Source organism: Lepisma saccharinum, chromosome 25 (genome assembly GCF_977018435.1).
Source record: "Lepisma saccharinum chromosome 25, izLepSacc3.1, whole genome shotgun sequence".
NCBI classification, from domain to species: domain Eukaryota; kingdom Metazoa; phylum Arthropoda; class Insecta; order Zygentoma; family Lepismatidae; genus Lepisma; species Lepisma saccharinum.
Genome location: NC_139253.1, coordinates 37377100 through 37398294, shown reverse-complemented (window position 1 = coordinate 37398294; position 21195 = coordinate 37377100). Strand labels below are relative to the sequence as shown.

The window sequence follows — 21195 nt, the reverse complement described above, 5'->3', positions numbered from 1 at the left end:
GATGATCTGTGTACGTTGCTTCCTGAGGTTTCCCGAAGCACAATTCATAGGATTTTGACGGAAATGTTGCAATATCGGAACTTGTGCACACGATGGGTCCCGCGAATGCTCACTGAAGGATGCAAACGGCAACGAGTTGACTCTTCCCGCAAATTTCTTTGCCGCTATGCAGACGAAAAGGACAATTTTTTTGGATTCGATTGTCACGGGTAACAAAACCTGGGCATTTCACTTCACACCAGAGACCAAACAACAATCATGTGGGTGGCGGCACTCCTCTTCTCCCAAGCCGCAAAAATTCAAACAAACACAGTCTGCCGATAAAGTTGTGGCAACTGTTATGGAATTGAAAGGGGGTATTGTTGGTCGACTTCATGGCTTCTGGGACCACAATAAACACTGACAGTTATTGTGAGACACTGAAAAATCTCAGGCGGGCGATTCAGAACTGGAGAAGAGGAATGTTGAGCAGGGGCATAAGCATTCTCCACGACAACGCTCGCCCCCACATCGCCCTTCAAACCGTAACTCTCCTGCAACAGTTTGGATGGGACATCATTGCCCACCCACCTTATTGTCCAGACTTGGCACCCAGTGACTTCCACCTGTTTCCCAAGTTGAAAGAACATTTGGCCGGAACGTGCCTCAGCAACGACGACGAGATGAAGGATGAGGTTTGACGTTTCCTCAACGACATGGCAGCGAGCTGGTATGACATGGGTATACAAAAACTGCTGCAGCGCTTACAAAAATGCATTGACCAAAATAGCAATTATGTAGAAAAATAGATAAATGTTCAAGCTTTAAAATGATGTAAACATTATTGACAATAAACGTTTCTTTATATTTAAAAAAAAATTGGAGACCTTACTTTTGGGATTACCGTCGTATATTTTCTGTGGCTTTTTAAATCCAATTTTAAAAAAGAAAAAAGGAAATATTTCATTATTTTAGGTATACATGTAGCTTAACCTTATACAGCAATGTCACAAATGGGGTCACACGCTACCTCATATTGGCCAAATGAGTTGAGTCTAAAAGTTACGTCTTTCTTCATGCCAAATTTCAAAATTTTTCAAGAGGACCCATCTGAGATACTTAACCCCGAAAACTGGCAAAATTTCATAAACGGCCATGTTTAAGCCAATGCTGAAAAAAAGGGTGGCATTTCTAAGCACTAATACTTTATTTGCAGACACCATGCAGCTAGGTGTACACACGAAAAAAAATTCAAGCCTTAGACTAAACCCCTTCATTAAAGAAATTGGCTTAAAAATCCAATTTTTTAACTATTTTTACCCAAATTTCCACCATAATTTTGGTTAGGATTCAATTTTGAGCAAAACATAAGAAAGTATGCTTCATTAGCTACAAAATGACTTGTTTTGGATCTCTAGATAGATGAGATATTAAGGTTTCCATAAACTGCTACATGAGCAAAAAAGGCCATATGCCATGTTGGAAAAATGGCTGCCTCAGGAGAACTAAAGACAATATATTTTTTTTAACATTGGTTTTGATATCTAGAAACATGTACAAACGTATGTACTAAAAATGAAATTATTCAAAAATGGTCATGCAACCAATTATTTTAAAATTCGTTGATTTGACATGGAATGACCCTATTGCTTTACTTTGTATGAATTGTGCACAGTAAACCTGTATTTGGTGTATATAGGGGTTAGAAACAACAATAATGTGAAGACCGCTATTAACAATATCTAATTTATGTACTTTTTTTTTTACCTTTGCATTTAATATACAGCACTACTGCATACAAAGTTAGTGGGAAAACATCATCAATGAGGACTAATCATGGCCAGAAAACTAAACTAACCTGATAGTCAAAAGGACATTAAAGAAGATGCCTCTGACCCCTACAGAGCGACCACAAGGAAAAGAATCTTCAACGAAATGCCTTCATGCACCTTTTCCTTCCTCTGTTCAGCTCGGGCCATAAGAAAGCATGCTCCACTCTGCCACGTGGGAGTACGGTGGATAGGAGTCGTGGGTCTGCACAAGTTTTTTTTTTTTTTGCTTGTGGTTCCACTATAATAAGATGATCACTGCTACGAAAGTGATTGTTGAGCTCCATGTTCATCTATAGAACGTGGTTAAACTAGGCTAAAACAGTACAAGTTGCATAAACAAATTATTCATGTCCGAGCTTTATTGACAAACCACTGGTAAGCAAGGCTATCAGGAACACAAGAACTGACCTGCTGAGCAATGGCAGCATGTAATGTAGTTGCTGCATTGCCAACCACGATAATATAATAACTCATATGGGTTCGATTTTATGTAAAATAACAATTTAATCCATAACTCAAAATATTTCAACTCCATCCTCGACAACCAAAAAACAAAACAAAATTGAATATCTACATACAAAGAGATTATAACATCATAGATGTTTTATATTCTATCTACTGTAACTTTCCCCTTCTTCCAAATGACAGCTCCAGTCTGTCAGGTGGTTTCCTCCTCCTAGAAGATCGTCATGGACTCTTCACAGCCGAGGTAGTAACAGCTTCCTCTCGCGAAGTCTTTGGTCTCTCCTTACACACCCTCTCCTTGGTTTTGTCCCTTCTCATCTTTCCCACTGTTTTCCTCAGATATTTCATTTCTACTGTTTGCAAGTTTTGGTTTTTTTCATTAATTATTCAAGATTAACTTCCAGATATCAATGTTGGCATATATTTTGATTTCTAAACAATCATTTTTGTTTTTTAGCTTCATTTCTTCCCTAAAAATCCTTTGTTTATAGCATAATATAATCTGTATTCTATATTCTAGTGTTTATTTCTTCCTCTATTTTCCATTACTACTGATTGTAACACCTAGATACTTGAAACTTTGTACTTGTTTTAACACTAACAAATATACAAATTCAAAATATGAATGCTAAGGGTGGTCCTGCACTATATTAGGCTAGTGATTATCTTCTTAGATGTTCACATTATTTTGCGTAACCCCCTTAATTCATATTTTTAGTTAGTTCTTACAAATGGCCAAATTGCTACAGTGTCAGGTTGGGTTGTTGGGTTACAAACCTGTCACATATTTCAAATGAACAGGTTGTATTTTTGTTCCATTTGTAGTTACATATAACTATGTAATGACAACTTACTATTGTTATACTGTACATAAACAAAGTAATAGTAGTACACTTAAAAAGTGTGCTAAAGCAATGAACATGAATAAAATTTCAAGCTCTTAGCCTGTGTATAGCCAATTAATATAAAATTATTGGAGTAACTAACCTTTCTTAAATTTTCAGTTACAAACCAGATCCTGCAACATATCAGAATAATGCAAAAGGAAGACCTGTTTGCAGCCCTGTGAGCCCTTTTGAAGTTGATGGGAATATTTATCCACCAGCAAGTGTTCCGAAAGACACCAATGTACCTCAGATTCCAGTACAAGTAGCCCCGTCATGCAGTGAAGCATACATAAGTCCAAATTTTTACACAGAGAGTCATTCAAGTGCCACCATTGACCAAGTAGCTCATCCATTGTTGGCAGCAAACTTTGTGTCATCCAACTCTGTAGTGTGTGCAAGTGCTGTGTCTACAACCCTCCATCCGACTCAGGGTTTGGAACAAAAACCTATCATTGCTCAGAACAACCCTGTGAGGGTTGTTGATGAAGATTACGACACATAACATATTGAAGAGACACTGAATCTACAGTGATATTCAACTTGAAATCTAACTTCTGTGGGAAATACATAATTGAAGAGCAAATGTTTATTTTGTATGAAGAATTATTGTCCCTCCAACCCGAATGTCAGTGACCTGCTTGGTTTCAAGATGAGTGACTTCCGCTATGAAAAGTGGTGGTGACTACTCCAGACAAAATAAGTGATACCCGTTAAGTGTCCCCCCTCTCACAGATTTGAAGTGTAGAAACACGATTGAGCACAAGCGTGTGTTTTTCTTGCCGTGCAAAGCTAGGATAAGTTTAAAACAATTTCAGATAATTGTGTGACTGATAAATCATCACTGTGTTATACACACTGTTTGATTGCTGTAATATCATGACCTTAATTTAGTTTGCAAAATGATGTCTTGTTACCAGTCATTAGATTGTCATTTTCATTTGTGCATTTCAATCAGCCGTGGTGCTATCATATTAGACAAGGAGTAAAACGTTTGTGAGATTTTATTTAAAACACATTGTGTTCGTACCTTAATTACAGTCACCTTAAGTGTGAAAATGTGCAAGTAAAGTGTTAATTTTAGTTTTGATTTCACAAATTAATGTTTAATTTGTTGCTGCTAAAGAAAGTGTGTTGAGCATTAGCATTTATAATTGAATCTCTCTCCCAGAAAAATACAGTTGTGAGATTCCAGAACATATTCAGATGTCTGTTTTAGGAACACACAGATAATATGGATGAAATTATTGAAATATATATCTATGCCATGTGTCAAAATTTTGTAATCATTCCTCAATGCCATTTATTAGCAAGTAATGTGAAGCAATCATCAAAGGTACTTTTGTATTTATATGAAAATATCCTTACAGTAGTAGATACATACGTAAATAAAAGAAACTTTTAAATTCCATATGCTAAGCATATCAGGTAGTAATGGGCCAATAAAGATTTGACACTAGATTGTAATATTTCTTATTTTTTTTGCCTTCCTTTAGTTTGTTGAATGCTGAATCTTCATGGCAGTTGGACATATTTTCTAAGTACTTTTAAACCTTACTGATTGAAATCAACGTACATGAATTCATGTGAGTGAGAAATAGCTTCACCTCTCTATAACAAAAGTTCTGTATAATCATATGAGTTGAGATGTAGAAGTGTGTGAAGTTATGCCAGAAACACAAAGAAACTAAAAAGATGTCATTAATGTAGGAAGTTGACTATACGTGTATGTTGTAAAATATACAATTGCTAACTGATAAATATGTGGCCAATGCAGGAGGTAAAAGTAAAGTTCCCTGTGCACATAGACCATGCCATGAAATCACATTTAGGGGATGTGGGGGTAGGGCCTCACATATTCTCGATCCCGTCCATATTGGAGGTGTGAGGGTGATGTGATGAGGACCATGCTACACCTGCCTTTACCCCCCCCCCCCTTTTCCCATGGTTGCCTCCAGGTACCCATTGATTTGAAGCAGGTGAGCCTTGGAGCTGCTACATGCAGAAACAATGAAAAAATTCCAACCTTACATAACCCACCCCGAGAATCAAAAATTGTATCCACTTCAATGAATTACACAAAGCAAGGTTTTTGCTGTGAATTGCTTACCTCTAACAGATAAGTATAATTAATCCCTGAATATGAAATTAAAATTTGTGACTTAAATCACCATTGGTGTCAGGAGTTTAACATTGTGATCATGCGAGGGAAGGTCGACAGTTAGCATTGAAATTTGCAGTACATTTTTGGCACAGGAATTTCTGCCATCTTCATTAAGTTATACCTTCAACACTCATGACTATGAGCTCTCTTCATCTGACTAATGTGATTTAAAGAAACAGTAGAAAGTGCTAATCTGCAGTTGCCAAGCGAAATAAAGGAGTCTGTAGTTGTTTTTGGCTTGGGGATGGCCTCTGAGAAGGTACCAAGAACAATATTTTTTTTTGGGGAGGGGGAGATAAGCCTGTTCTGGGTAGCATGTATTCCTCTTGTGACTGAGGATCTGTACAGCAGAATATGAACCTCATTTTCCAGAAGGTTTTCCCGAGATACCAGCCAAGTGATTTCCGGATAGGCTTCCAAGCTTTCGAGTTACCTATGAAGGTTTAACATTGGTTTCAAAGGAATTCCAAGAGGAAGAAACTTCTGTTCAAATTACCTTTGGTGGCAAATGTGCAACCACCACATGCATTTCGGCCTTTGTAACCCAGTGGCCGTGATTAGGAGGCCAGTTTCTTCCCACTTTTTGCCACTTTTACCCTCACACTATGCTAAACCTTATGTACCAAAGGAAAGTAAACTGTACTTGCCCCCCCCCCCCCCATTGGGGCTGTTAATTGCCAAACTTTTCCGCTAACACTTTGTGTCCTTAAATAATTTTCGTTCTGCTTGCCCTAAGCTTTACATTGGAGTGTGATAGGATGGCTATTCGAACAATATTTTCAATGAAGGTAAGAATTTATCATGTAAATCGATAACAAAAATGTGTTTAGCAAACCTTTAAGATTATGTAGGAAGTCATAAGTTTCTGAAAATTACATTCTCCTTAACCTAAGAATTAATATATTAAAGCGCAAGGACAGCGTAGCTCAGACGGTCTAAATATAGTATGTTTATACACAATGAACTCTAAACTTGATGTACGAGGGTGAATCAAATATGAACGAGCCTTGTGCGGAAAAACAAAATTTATTGAAGGAAACGGAGACATTCCCACATCTTATTTTTCTACATAGTCTCCGCCCTTAGTGATACATTTTTCCCAACGTTGTGGTAGGTTCTTGATGCCGTTCTCGTAGAATGAAGCTGGGCGGGTAGCCAACCAGTTGCGCACAAAGGTTTCCACCTGATCATTGGTCGCAAATTGCTCGCCCCCAAGTGCTTCTTTGAGGGGTCCGAACAGGTGAAAATCACATGGTGAAAGGTCTGGGCTGTATGGTGGATGCGGAAGTGGTTCCCAGTGCATTTCCTCCAGTTTCTGCCACTTAACCCCTGCTGTATGGGGTCTGGCGTTGTCGTGGAGGAACAAGACCTGGCGGATGGGACAGCCTCGTCGTTTGCGTCGATACTGCACCTTAACTTGATCCAGGAGGCCGCAGTAGTAGGGTGCGTTGATGGTCCGACGTTCGTGTAAGAAATCCACCAGTAGGATCCCCCTCCAGTCACAAAACACCGTGGCCAACACCTTCCCCGCAGACAACCGAACTTTGGCCTTCACGGGGTTTCCTTCGCCTTTCCTCCTCCACTCCATGCTGGCACACTTGGATGCTGGGGTGTAATGATGCACCCATGTCTCGTCACAGGTAACGATGCGATGCAAAAACGCTTCCCCTTCCACATCAAAACGAGTGTGAAGCTGGCGAGCAATGCGAACTCGGTCATCTTTTTGAGCAACATTCAGCAGCTTGGGAACCCACCGAGCTGTGATTTTGCGGAAGCCCAAGTGCTTTGTGATAATTGATTGGACACTTCCATAGCTCACACCAAGTTCTGCTGCAATTTGCTTCACAGTGACTCGGCGATCCTGTTCGACAAGCTCATGAACATGAGCCATGTTGTCATTCGTCACTGGTGCGAGGACGACGGGGGTGCACTTCATTTGCAACACGTTCACGGCCTTGCTGGAATTCCTTACACCACACCTTCACTCTTGCCCACGAGAGGGTACCATTCCCAAACTGGGCCTGCCGTCTCCGGTAAATTTCAGTCGGTGTGACGTTTTCCTGGGTGAGGAACTTGATGATTATGCGTTGCGCAACAGACACTGGCACACACTGCTCACTCATCGTGAGAGCTACTAAACTAAACATGCGACCCACCCGCTGTTCTGGTTCCTGACTCACGACAACCCCACCTACCGGCCGCACATGCCCAATCAAACCCTGCTACCCATTCCGACGCTTAGCCAATCAAGGCTCGTTCATATTTCATTCACCCTCGTAATTTTGGTTGTCCGTAGTTGTCATGGGTCTATAATACAAAAATTTAGATTTTTACACTACGCTTTTATGTTTCCTCTTGTGACTTGCGAATATGTGTAATTGAACGGCGGGAGTAGGAATCTGAGAAACTACCCAAATTACAAAGAAAAAATGTATTAAGTGAGTAAGCGCATGCCCTATCCGATAACTTAAAATTATCATATGTTTTCTTTGTATTAAGCAGATTTTCTCCCCGTATTTTCGTCCTTTTTGTTTTGGGTTACAACAATTTTAAAATTATAATTCCTGTAAAGTATACATTATAAAAAAGCCACGGTAGCTCAGTTGTTAGGGCATCTGAATACCATGCAAGAGACCCGGGTTCTATCCCCGGCGGGGGAAGGACCAGGAAATTTTCCACCTGTTCAAGCAGCTCCGGCACCCATCCAGCATCATATAAAGTGGGCACCTGGATGAAACTCCAGGGGGTAAAGGCAGCCTGGGGCGTGGTGCTGATCACATCACTCCCACCTTCGGCCGTGATCAAGAATGTGAGGGGCCCTAACCCAACACCCCCTATATGCCTTCATGGTGTGATGCATAACACGGGAACACTTTACTTTCTTTTTTTAATTCCTGTAAATAAGAAAGGTTGCGAGACATGAAACAGAATATAATATATTTTTTGTAATAACTATTCTCAATAAATATGTATGAACCATATTTACTAGCCATGAGGAAAAGTATGACATCACATAAAAAAAGGAGTCAGTATATATAAAGATATAAAAGTACAGTCACATGAAATTATTATGTATTATTCTTTTCGAGATTCACAAGAATAAAGCACTTAAATTGTGAAAATTGCAAATGACGTAAACAAGTGCTGTGCAAATTTTAAGTTTTTTTTGAGTTCCGATATCTTTTCTGTTGTTGACGATCATCTTATTAAAATTCTTACCTTCACAGCACTGATTATTTATGTATCATGTTCCGACATAATTTCTGATGTTAAGATGAAATTAAACTTGCAATTTAATGTAATAGCAGCACGTTCAGCATCAAATTCCCCATGTATTTAAATGGGAGAACAATTGCCCATCAAAAGTGTGGGTGCTTTCACCTACAATAGTTTGCTTTAACCAGGCCCATTCGAGATTTCAGTTATGTCGGTAAATTTGGTCCGAAAGGCAGGGCCTTAGTCAGGATTTTATTTTGGGAGGGGCTCATCCCATATCAGCACAGGCATCGCCAAAATATTTGTAGTGGGGAGCCAGGCCACTGAAAAAACTTGATTAGTAGAAATAATAATGACAATAATAATTTTTACCACGGTTATAATTGTCATTTTACAATTATAATTATTATAGAATTTTAATTTCAATTTTTTTTTTATTGATATAATTGTTATTATACAGGGTGTCTGGCTAGAGGTATTCAAAAATAACTACTTTTAATGCAAACACTACTCCTTATATTGTCTCGTAGTGAAGATCAGTCGATAGACCATCGATCCAAGATTTCAGTAGTCCACTTGTACGATCAAAATTGTTGTTGAGTCACGCATGCGCACGTCTCTGAAAGAAACGTTTCCTAAATGTTGGATCGTAAAATGGGCTCAACTGCCTGGCCACAGAGATCCCCAGGTTTCATACCATAAGACTATTTTCTTGCATGAAGCTTCATTAAAGATGTTGTGTACAAGTGGAAAGTTCACAATTTGAGCGAATTGAGACAGCATATTGTTCAATCGGTTGCACTAATAACGCCTCAAAGCTGGCACTAGCTTGAGTATCGTTTGGATATCTGTCGAGCTCGAAATGGTGCCCACATTGAGGTTTACCATCGTACATAAAAACTTTCTGAGTTACTTTGTACAAAACCGGGACAAGAAAGTTAATAAACTTTACAGATGCTAAATAATGTGTGTTAATTTTTGTATACCTCTAGCCTAGACACCCTGTATAAATGGAGAGACTTTAATACTCAATCTGCCTATGCTAGGGTGACCAGATTTTTTTTAAACGAAGAGCAGGACACCCATGGTTGCAGCTATAACTAATACAACACAGGGTCAAGTGCACCCCCCCGCCCCTCCTTGGCAAAGCGAAAGTCATGCTGCTTGCATGTCTCCTGAAATGTATGTTAACACGATTCTCCTTAGTCTGTTTTCTTCTTGATTTGATGTGATTTTTATTACTTAACGTCGCTTTTCTGTCACTTTTGGCTAATTGCAATAATGGATATGAGTGATGATATTATTAAATTCATGAATGGACACTCGCAAAGAACGTCCATGCCAGGCTGGGATTCGACCACAGGACCCCTGGCGTCCTAACGTTCAACCACTAAGCCACGGAGCATTTTCCTTTTCATTTCTCTCTTTTTCGTTCCTCCTTTTACTTATCTTTTTAATTTATCATATTAACGTCCTATCTCTCTTTTGTTCTTACTGTTCTTTTATGTTTCCTCACCTTCGTACCATAAAACATCCATACATCGTGAAATAATATTAAAATATTAATCAGTACTGAGAAAATATTTGTCTCTTGCCGCAGCTGTAGTAATCATCTCATCAATGAACGAAATATGCAAATCCCACAATTGGGCTGTTTTTAATTTTCAAAGCGCCCCTGTATATATTTTTAGTCATCACTCGGTATCTTGCATGTCATATTATGAACAGACTGCATGCAATATCTGCTCCCAAGCAATAAATATAAGCTTTACAGAAAGAAGAAGGCCTCGAGCGTATTTTTTTTAGATCTACAAGTATTTCTATGCAAATTAACAATACTATTAATTTAAAAGGCACTAACAGTTGCACAGACGTTTTGCAGGACATTTCGGAGGACACTGTCGAAAAAAAGGACATCTTTGGTCTTCTGGAGTGTCATCGCAGACCGCAGGACATAACCCTAAAAAAAAGGACTGTCCTGCGAAAATCAGGACGTCTGGTCACCCTAGCCTATGAGTGAATATGAAACACTGTTGTCCATTATTTTTCTTACATTTTGGTGTACTGAAATTCATAGTTATTGTATTTTGTTATTAACTTTTACACATTCCGTTAAAAAAATGAATGTAAAAGTTAGGGCCAAATTTTACTCATAAAGTGACCTCTCATTTTGAGAGCTGTGGAATCAATTATTCTTTGGATTAAATGGTAGAAAATAAAAATATAATTTGTTTCCTCTAATAAACACTAAAACTTTTTTCGATCTAAGGAAGTAAAATTAGTTACCACAACACGCTATTTACGAGTAAATTATATATTTGTGGGATTTCGCAGTCTTCAGCCCCCTTAGCCCTCCTCCTGGCTACGTACCTCGTTATGAGCCAGAAAGTTGTTGGTTAAAGTTCTTCTCATGTGTGGAAGTGTACGTGTAAGAACATTTGAAAATGCTGTGTGATTTATATTGTGAAAAACAAGTGTTTAAAACGCGGGGAAAACTCCCTGTTTTTATCTACTGGTAGTATTTGTTGGCGCTACAGTCGAAATAGACTTTCACTCTTACAGTCCAGGACTTCACCCATTCTCTCTTCTTCAAGACTGCACTGCATGACCATACTCGGAGGATGCTCGCTTCAATATGAAAATGACTACGTTTTCCTGCCCCGATCGTCGGGATTTTAAACATTTCCAATCCCTGCCAAAACTATTCCCGTCCCGCACACCCCTACGCATTAGTCTATTGTTTATACGAAACGAAGAGGAAAAAGCTTTATGCAAAATGAGCAGAAGCACGTGCACATCCGGCAACACTGTTACCAACCCGGATACCAAAGGGACTACTGAAAATATGTGAATGTAAAAAAAATACATTTTTATTTCAAGTAAAAATACGTACACATCAATATAGCACAATTATGAATAATTTTCAAAGCAAGAGTACCAATTTTTTTATTTTCACGCTTTAATTTAAATATTTTCTTGCTAATTTGTATATAAATGTTTGTGGGTTTTATTTTGATGACAGCGTCATATTGTTCCTAATCGTGATGTGTAGTTCATAGAAAATTAATTATACCTTGCCAAATAGGAAGTTTTTGTGCGATATTTATTAACTTGAATATTCTGCAGTGAAAATTTACACAAAATTTAAACTATAACTGAGGATTGATGTTCGAAGTCAGAGTTGAAATCATATTTCCCGTGCAATTTGAGCAGTAGAGGTACCCGCTACATAATTGAAGATGAATTCAAGTTGGAGTGATTTTACGTGAGTAACAGTTTTATTCGATATTTTTTATTTTTTGTGTACCTGATGGGCTTTTTACTGCTTAATATATTTATTTCTAGTTATATTTTAGAGCGACTGACCTCTTACATTTAAGTTGTGATAAGTTACGGATTTTAGAAGATAATAACATTCATAAGCTCCACAGGTACACAGAACGCTCGATATTCTGATAGTAAACAATACACTTACTCGACCGGTATATGCATGGGTAAAATTGAAATACTAATAGAGAAAAATCTGATTTTCACTTCATTTACTTCAAACCACTATATGAAGGACTCTCGTTTTAATTATACTACACTTAAAGTGACAGAAATGAGAGGTCGAATTGTTAGATTGATGATTGGTCATGTTTTTTTTTTTGGCAAATGACCAATTTCATGCTTAAAATATGAATAACATTACATTGAAGGATCCTTGTATCCTAGAGAATTTGTCACGTTTTACTGTTTTGGAGCGAATTTACAATATAGAGAAAGTCTCCAATTTTGTTAATTTTCGGTATACTAACTAATTTTGACCTCCTAATAACGAATCTGTTGAAAGAAACCGGGGGTCACGTCTGAAAATTTGAAAAAAAGCCGATTGAATTTTTTATATATATAGGTGTATATGCGTAGTTTTACGAACAAAAATGTAATATCCTGTCATTGTGTCCAACCACGCCGTTGTTTTACAAGAAAATTATTTATGATGTTCAATTCTAGTACGATCCCTATTTATTCGATGAATGTAGGGGTGAAATGAGTGCTAATGGAACCTAACCTAACAGGCCTAACCTAACCTCGTGTGAATGGTTCGTGGGGCTACCCATGGATGGTTTTTGGGGCTAACGTCAATGGTCTGTGGGGCTACCCGTGGATGGTTTTTGGTGCTAACGAACAATTTTTCATCAAAATGTACAATTTCCAAACGTGACCCCCGGTTTTTTACAACAGATTAGTGATTAGGAGGCCAAAATTAGTTAGTATACCGAAAATTAACAAAATTGGAGACTTTCTCTATATTGTACATTCTAGCCACTGTTTTATTACAAAATAAATAATATGTACTACTATGCACAAGTCTCAATGTGTTAAACAAGGCTCCACTACTATATGATGATCAGGCAATTATCCAATTTCATGCTTAAAATACAAATGACATTACATTGAAGGATACTTGTATCCTAGAGAATTTGTAACGTTTTATTGTTGCATTACAAAATAAATAATATGTACTACTATGCACAAGTCTCAATGTGTTAAACAAGGCTCCACTACTATATGATGATCAGGCAATTATCCAATGTCATGCTTAAAATACAAATAACATTACATTGAAGGATACTTGTATCCTAGAGAATTTGTAACGTTTTATTGTTGCATTACAAAATAAATAATATGTACTACTATGTGCACAAGTCTCGGTAACAATTTGATATAGCCAAAATACATTTCACTCGTCCATTTCGTCTTTTTTTACATTCGTGCTTACCTATTATGCATTGCAAAACATTATTTAAGGTGGGATTTTGCTTTTTTTCACTGAAATAATTGTAATTTTGGTAACTGTTCCGATTGTTTTATGATTTCTCCTAGCACAAAGACTAATTGTCATAGACTTTTGGAAATTATTGTCACAGGAAATTTGAACCTTCCTTAACCCTTAATCGCTGTCGTGAACATTTCGGGCACTAACATATTTGTGCAGTCCACAGGACCTCTAAGTAAAAAAGGAATAGAACTATAGCAGGACATATTTTAAATTATGTGAATTTAATCATGTATGCTTTGTTATTCACTGAGCACAATTACATAGTTTTGAGAGCGAAACATTCTTTTTAAGTTCTCAAAAATATATTTTGTTTATATTGTGAGTTTAAGGAAACCAAATTCACTAAGCCAAAATATCTCTCAACTGAGTATTTACACACAGCTGATCAACGTGAATTTAGTCCATAGTTATTGTTGAACATTCGTTCTTCAAAACCACGGGTCCTTCTATTCAGTATATGCCACAAATAAAAAATCTGCAATTCTCTTGTCTACTGATCGTAATAAATCGTCGGTGATTTTAACCCTCAAACACAGTATATAAATAGAACACCACAGAAGCAGTTAATGCAACCTTTCCCTTCACGCTTTCACAGAAACACTGAAGTTGAGGAAGGTACTGAAAGAGAGGTAGCCTCAAGGTCAAAACTAATGGCGGGGTAACAAGCAAAAGGAACACTCCGGTCCGTGGGACGTCACAACTGTAGTTGAGGGTTAAAGTAATGAGCACTGTTTGGACTTGAAAAAAGTTATTTATGTTGAAAAAAACAACTTACGCACTTCTCATGGACAAGATATTCTCCATCGAGAAGCGACAGTAAATGTCGTAGAAGCGTGGGAATGAATGTAGAAGTAAATCAGAACCTTAGTAGAATGCATTTGGGGACTTTATTTTAATGCTAAGGGAACCAAACCTAACATGCCTAACCTAACCACGAAAGCATATATTGAACAAAACCTGCTAAGAGTATGGTATTGTGAAAACACATTTCACTCGTTTATTTCCTAATTATTTACATGTGTACTTACCTGTTATGTATAGCGGAACATTTTTGAACGTGGGATTTTGCTTTTTTCGCTGAAAAAAGTGTAATTTTTCACATTACAAGTATTTATTGTTCATTGCTAATTCGCTTTCTTTACACACAATATGGCAGGCAAATCTTGATTAACGTTGTCTATTGTCAGCTGATATGCAGTGTTTCCAAACTTATTAACCGAAAAAATGCTGCACAAACTATTCACACAAGGTTTTTAAGCGAAACTTGAACCACAAACCATTCACGGAAAGTTAGGTTAGGCTAACATAGAAAATTAAATTGGAAAAAAAAAATCCTGCTCACACGTCATCTTGTAAAACTACCACGTGGTTGCAACACAAACAGGGGGTTACATATCGAATGCACGGAACATTTGATTCACGTAGTCGATGGTAATCTACATATCTGATGTAAAGTTTGATATCCGCACCTATCTCATTAACAATTGGAGATTCTATGTAATGAAGGAAAATGCTGGAGATGATTCCGGATACTGGGTTTCCCATTGATAGACCATTACTTTGCTGATAGATTTTGCCATCAAATATAAAGTCATTGTAATTTGCACATACAGTAAACCATTGAACCATTTCCCATGATTCTACTGGGTTAACTCTACATCAGATATGTAGATGATGTGCTAATTATTGCTAAAAATGAGAACACCATCATGGACGTATTTAAATTGTTAAATGAATCACATCGTCGTATAAAATTCACTTGCGAACCCATGAATAACAATGTAATTTCTTTCCGTGATCTGCAAATTAAGACAACTGACTCAACAATTCAAACATCAGTCCATAGGAAAAAATTAGCAGGGGGAAAAATACATCCATGCCAATTCAGAACATTCGCGTATAACAATGGATAACATATTTTTAAATTTTGCCTGATAATAATAAGGATATCAAAAATGAAGAAGAAAGGCTTTTTAATATAGCAAAAGAAAATGGCTTTCAAACTAACAGAATAAACCAAATCAAAAAACAAGTTGCAAGAAAACTAAAGGAAAAGAGAAATACAGACAAAGGTGAAAAATCTGTTGAAAAGAAATGTGTGTGCATTCCATTCCACAAGGGATTCTCACATAAAATTGCAAAAATTTTTAGAAGTTTTAATTTCAAAATTGTTTTTAAATCACCAAGAAGTTTGGAATGTACATTTAATGAATTCAAAATGAGAAACTCTCTCCCAGATGTGGAAACCACAGGAATATATAATATAAGTTGTTCATGTTCAAAGGATTATGTGGGACAAACAGCAAGGAAAATGGCAATAAGATGGCACGAACACGATTTGGACATTATAAATCTAAACCCAAGAACAGGTTTGTCAACTCATATCATCGAAGAGAAGCATTTGATTAAAAAGAGAAGGGTTTTAAAAAGATTAACGGGAAACACAGAGTTGAATGTCTGGGAAGCTTCGTTCATTGCAGAAGAACACTGGAATAAATTAAATAATGAAAATGGTAACATAGATCCAGTATGGAGTTTTCTTTTTCACAAATGGAGTAAGCCACCATCTTTAAAATTTAATGTAACAGAAAACATCAAGAGACTTTGTGAAAACAACGATGAATTTGAATTACCTGATGATATTTGGGATTCATAATTAAATAATAATAATCTGAAATAAAAATAAAACAGACTGCTTCTTTTCACAGTTAAGTTGATATATTACAACAATGTAACATTGACAACATCCATTATATAATGGATTCTTTTTGTTTAAAAAATTAGTAACCATTGTTATAACTGTATCTTTAGTCAAAATGAAAATAAATGTCTGATGAAAGGAGCGTGTGTTCTCCTGAAACGTCACAAAGAAAAAACTGTTTTCTTATGCTTGTAATAACCATAAACTACAGAAAAATAAAAATAGCTATTTATTGTTCGTTGCTTTTTCGCTTGTGTTACACACAATATGGCGGGCAAATCTTGTCTAGCATTCTCTATCATCTGTGTATGCAGTGTTTCAAACCACCTTAACCAAAAAATTTCTACTTTCTGGTGTAGATTTTTTTCCTCCAGGTTCCAAAACCCCACAAACCATTCATAAATAGCCTCATGAACCATTCACGGCAAGGTTAGGTTCTGTTAGGTTAGGCAAACATAGTTAAAATTCTCATGTTCTGGGAAAACAATGGCATCGTTGGTAACTCTGACCGGGGGTTACGTCATCGAACACACGGAACATTTGGTTCACGTAGTCGAAGGTAATAGAGGAAAGAGTTTTTCTGCATCGCAGAGACATTAATGTTGAAAAATACATGTTTTACTGGCTGAATAAATTGTACGAAGGGAGAAAACACTTCCACGACCTTTCAAAAGTCTACAGAAACTCAGTGCCGTAAGTACTTTCTCCTGTAAAATTGAAGAAATGTGTTTTGCCTATATCAAACTGTTACCCAAGTCTCAATAGTCCCGTCGAGTTTGCTGCACTTTTTGACAGTCTGTGTAGTGCAGGTGTATTCCAGTGTCAGGGGGGTGCAAGGAATTGATGTTCAACCAAGTGGAAGGAAAGTGGTGGTCAAGTTCAGAAGATTCAACAAATGCCTGTCTGCTGCTTTAAACGTTCATTTGATTAGTTAGCACTCACCACGTGACCATAAACCACACACACCAATCCAGAACGTAGTGCAAACGGTGCAGAAATACAGTACTTGACTCCAAATCAACGAACTAAACGACTCTGTGTTGCACCATGTAACCAACTAGACACTTCGCTGCAAAGAGAGTCAAAAAGTGCAGCGAAGTAGACTGGGCTAATGTGTTAAACAAGGCTCCACTACTATATGATGATCAGGCAATTATCCAATTTCATGCTTAAAATATGTAGAACATTACATTGAAGAATACTTGTATCTTAGAGAATTTGTCACGTTTTACTGTTGTATTACAAAATAAATATGTACTACTATGTGATAATCAGGTAATTATGTTTGCACTTAATTTGGTTCCAATACACACATGCAACTTTATTGACTACAGAAGGAATGGTATGAGTACCATGATGTCTAAGGCCGAGATTTTTATGTAGCCAAAACATACAAGATCTGTACATAAAAGTTACTGAAATATGCAAAAAATACATATGCATTTTAAGATATGTAATGATGTTTTTCATAGTCTTTGATCGTTTCCTTCATTCCTGTGCTATTTTTCAGCCTCAAGTGGATTTTTTTTGGAGATTCCAATTACGCCACTGCTTGAACTGCTGATCTGCAGGCACTATTCAACAAATATTCTTTGCAAATATATGACAGTAGTAAAATTAATTACCTAAATATAAAATAGGTAATTACTTCAAAATATGTAACATGGAATTCATTTTTATATTGTTCCCAACAGTATAATTTTCCTACATTTGACACTTTTGGTCCACATACAAGGGGATAAATATGTAATTGCATAGAAATCCAGTCCCTAAGAATAACTCTCATGGCAGGTACACAGAGGAATTATGGGCCCAAGTTCCTTTTGTTTTATTGCGATTTCATCATGCTACGAATGCAATTTTGACATGGTTTGATTTTGATTTATGTCTGTTAACACATATTGCGGAATATTAGCGATTACTTAAGATTTTGTTCAATATATGGTTTCGTGGGATTAAATGCTCCATGCTTCTCTTACATAAGCCGTATAAAAAGTTAACACCGTGGAGCAAATTACTGTCCCTTTCTCCACAATGTAGGACAATTAGCAACACGCATTCTTCCATACCTGATGATTTCCTAGTTGAATACATACTAGAGTGCAGTGGTTGTTAGTGTTTGTAGATAGTATAATTTGTGTAGTTTTTGATGTGCTTAATATTTAAATGTAAGTGCAGTATAAATTATAGTATTAGAAGAGAATTTTCCTTCATTACAGGTGTAGATGTAAATTTTGCATTTCACATGGTGATCTGTCAGATGAATTTAATATGTTAGGCTTTTTTGCAAAATAACCATGATTTTTCAAGTAAAAATTTAGAAACTTCTCATTGTTTTTTATATTTGGAAACCTTTTGTAAACCTACCTGATTTGTAATTGCATAAAATAACATATTTCAATCTAATTTTCTTTTGTAAGTCTTTATCAGTTCGTATATTTTATGTAAATTCTATAGTATACAACTATTGAGAATCATGCCTATTTTTCTGGGAGTGTGATTGATTTGTCTAAAAAGTTCTATGTTGTGATTATGTTTCCTTTGATTGCAATGTAAACAGTTCCCCTCACAATGTTCTCTGTCCATTTTGTTGTTTATATTTCTCTAGAGAGGTGGAAAACTGAACATACAGTAAAATACATACACATGCATTTGTGTAAACTTGATTATGTTATCATTAATGTAATTTACATATTTGTTTATTTTTTGCAGGGTATGTTTGAAAGATGGAACCACACAATCTCACAGAAGGAGCATTTGATATTGACCCGGTGTTGCAGTGAGCTTATAAAATATGGTTGAGAAGAAGCAGATTACATGACAATGAATCTTTCAGATGTTTTCATGTGTTTAGAAGTTCTTTTGTTTTACTCATCAAGAAGCATTACATGATACCAAGAATTGTGCAAGAGTGTTCATGGTTCATAAAAGAAAAACATTAATTGTACCGCCAACAATGGCTGAACCAGTGAAGAAAAAAGCAAGAGTTGAAGAAATGGGGTTAGCAGGGAGTGAAGGGGAGCCAGAACATGAGCTAGTTGTGTTTCAGCAACATCTTCTAACAAAGTGTCTTTGCTCCCTGCCGGATACAGGTGTCCGAAGGCCATTCCAGTGTGCCAAAGTTCTGTCAGAGGATTGTGGGTATGAAATCTCAGCAACCAACTGGACAAGGGACCATATCTTATTATTTATAAGTACTTTGCAGCTTCTTTGTGAAATAGCCATAAAACAGAGCAGCAAAGGGTATTTATGTGCTAGAATTAGTGAATACTGTGATGAGCTTGTTAAAAATGAGCATGGGATTGTAGAATTGTTGATAGAATTTTCTTCCAACTCGGACCAGTTTATTTGCTTCACAGCCAGCAGAGCATTATCTGCATTTTTAATTATTTCAAAATCTCAGGTTGATCAATCTTGGTTAGAGAGTCTCACTCTTAATGTTTTATTAGCAACTCAGCCTCAAAAGATATCATTTTCATTGGAAGTAATCAAACGTGTAATAGAGTGGAAAGAATTGGATAATCATCCACTGGAAGAAGAGGGGGATGATAATCGACCATCGACTTGCGAGGTGGTTAGTTTGTCAGATCCAGATGGCTTAGACAACAGTCAGGTAAAATGTGTGTGTATAAAAGCTCTTGAAAATAAGTGGCCGGAAATTGTTAGGAAGTTTCATGATTTGATTGCTTCGTATTCAAGTGAAAATGAATCTACTGTTGTTACGTTCTTAAGCTTGTGGGAAGCAATCATATCAGTGAAAGCAAATCTTTCTGTGGTTGATACGAAGCCCTTTTATGCTGATCTGGACAAATTTGTTGTTTTACTTACTTCCTCAATTCCGCCACTAATTTGGAAGCACATAATCAGTTTGTTTAATGAAGTGTTGTGTTATGGTAGCACGCTCGCACTGCAAGAAATCCTTGCAGAGGAACCCTGCGAGCTGGCACATTTGATAGTTCGCAACGTGAAGGATCGGCGTCTCCTTGATGCACTTCCGTATAGAGGTGGTAGTGGAAGATTTGGAGGTGGTGCCGGAGATGGAGATCTGCCTTTACTTCAAAAAATGACACTTTTGGTTTTGAAAAGTGTTGCCGTGACTGTGAAAGAGACACGATGTGATAGCTCCAGTGACAGTTCTCAGAGTTCTGGCGGAGAGGATATTGATGCGGACATGGCGGTCATCGAACGAAGCATCCGAGAAGTTCTCCGCCAGTTAGATGGTTGTGTAAAAGCCTTAATTCCATTTCATCCTGAAACTCCTCTTGCCCAGTGGGTTGTGCAGCTGTTCAAGGATCAGGATGATGCTTTGATTGAAGGTATGGTGTGTTGCTTGGATGTGGTAGTTGGACTGTTTTATAGAACTCAAACTCAAGTTGACCTCCAACACTCACTGAGTCCAGTAAGAACTTTTATGCAGTTTCTTCAGATAGTTTCGTATGACCATAATTTGCTAATAGACTTTTTGGTTTCAAATGAAACTTGTTTTTTATTATACTTACTGCGATTTTTGAAGTTTGTGAGGAAAAACTGGGCAGAATTTGTGTCTTGTTGTGGCAGAGAAATAGAAGATACAATGACAGTCCTAATTCGTCTCAGGATAGCAATAGATAGATTAGTTTCAAAAGATCTTTTTCCATATAATATAAATCCAATATTAAGGCTGTTGCGTGGATGTGAGCAAGTGTATGAAGTGAGTGGAAATTAATGATGTTCAGATCTTTGTAGTTACCTGTTTCATTTATACATTCTTTTATTTGTAATAGTTTTCACCAAAGCCATGACAGAGATAATACTGGAAACTCCTTTGTATAGATTAAATATTATTAACATGTAAAGCTGTTGATTTCAGCTTTATCAAAAGTGTAAATATTGTCAGTTTATTAAAGACAATACATCTGTATTTTTTATGAAAAATTATGCTGTGACGTGTTAGTTTCTTCAAACTTTTATAACCCCTTCATCAATCTCTTGAAGTGTTAATTTGTGGGAAAATTGCTTTTTAAATATAGGTTGCTACAAGGGAAAACAATACTAGTATTGATGTATCAGCATATTCACGGCCAAATTTTGGGTAAAATGTTGATTTATTGAAATGGTATGGAAGATTGCATTTTAGTACACAATTACCCAGG

At 36.8% G+C, this 21195-nt stretch overlaps 2 protein-coding genes across 2 annotated transcripts in view; both read left to right on the top strand.

Moving 5' to 3' along the window:
- NC2alpha (negative cofactor 2 alpha) overlaps positions 1–4621 on the top strand; it is a 37927-nt gene extending 33306 nt beyond the window's left edge. The window contains exon 5 of the mRNA XM_083111998.1: positions 3281–4621. Coding sequence (XP_082968124.1) covers positions 3281–3665 — 385 coding nt within the window. The 3' untranslated portion in view covers positions 3666–4621. The remainder of the gene's footprint in view (positions 1–3280) is intronic.
- Positions 4622–11379: 6758 nt separating this feature from the next.
- lin (protein lines homolog) lies at positions 11380–20963 on the top strand. The gene is made up of 2 exons (XM_083111455.1): positions 11380–11805; positions 18776–20963. Exon 2 carries the CDS (start codon positions 18981–18983, stop codon positions 20766–20768), a length of 1788 nt encoding a protein of 595 aa, XP_082967581.1. The 5' UTR covers positions 11380–11805; positions 18776–18980; the 3' UTR covers positions 20769–20963.
- The last annotated feature ends 232 nt before the right edge of the window (positions 20964–21195 follow it).

Excerpts from the sequence above, each read along its gene's own strand:
- lin (XM_083111455.1), top strand. The coding sequence starts at position 18,981 with ATGGTTCATAAAAGAAAAACATTAATTGTACCGCCAACAATGGCTGAA.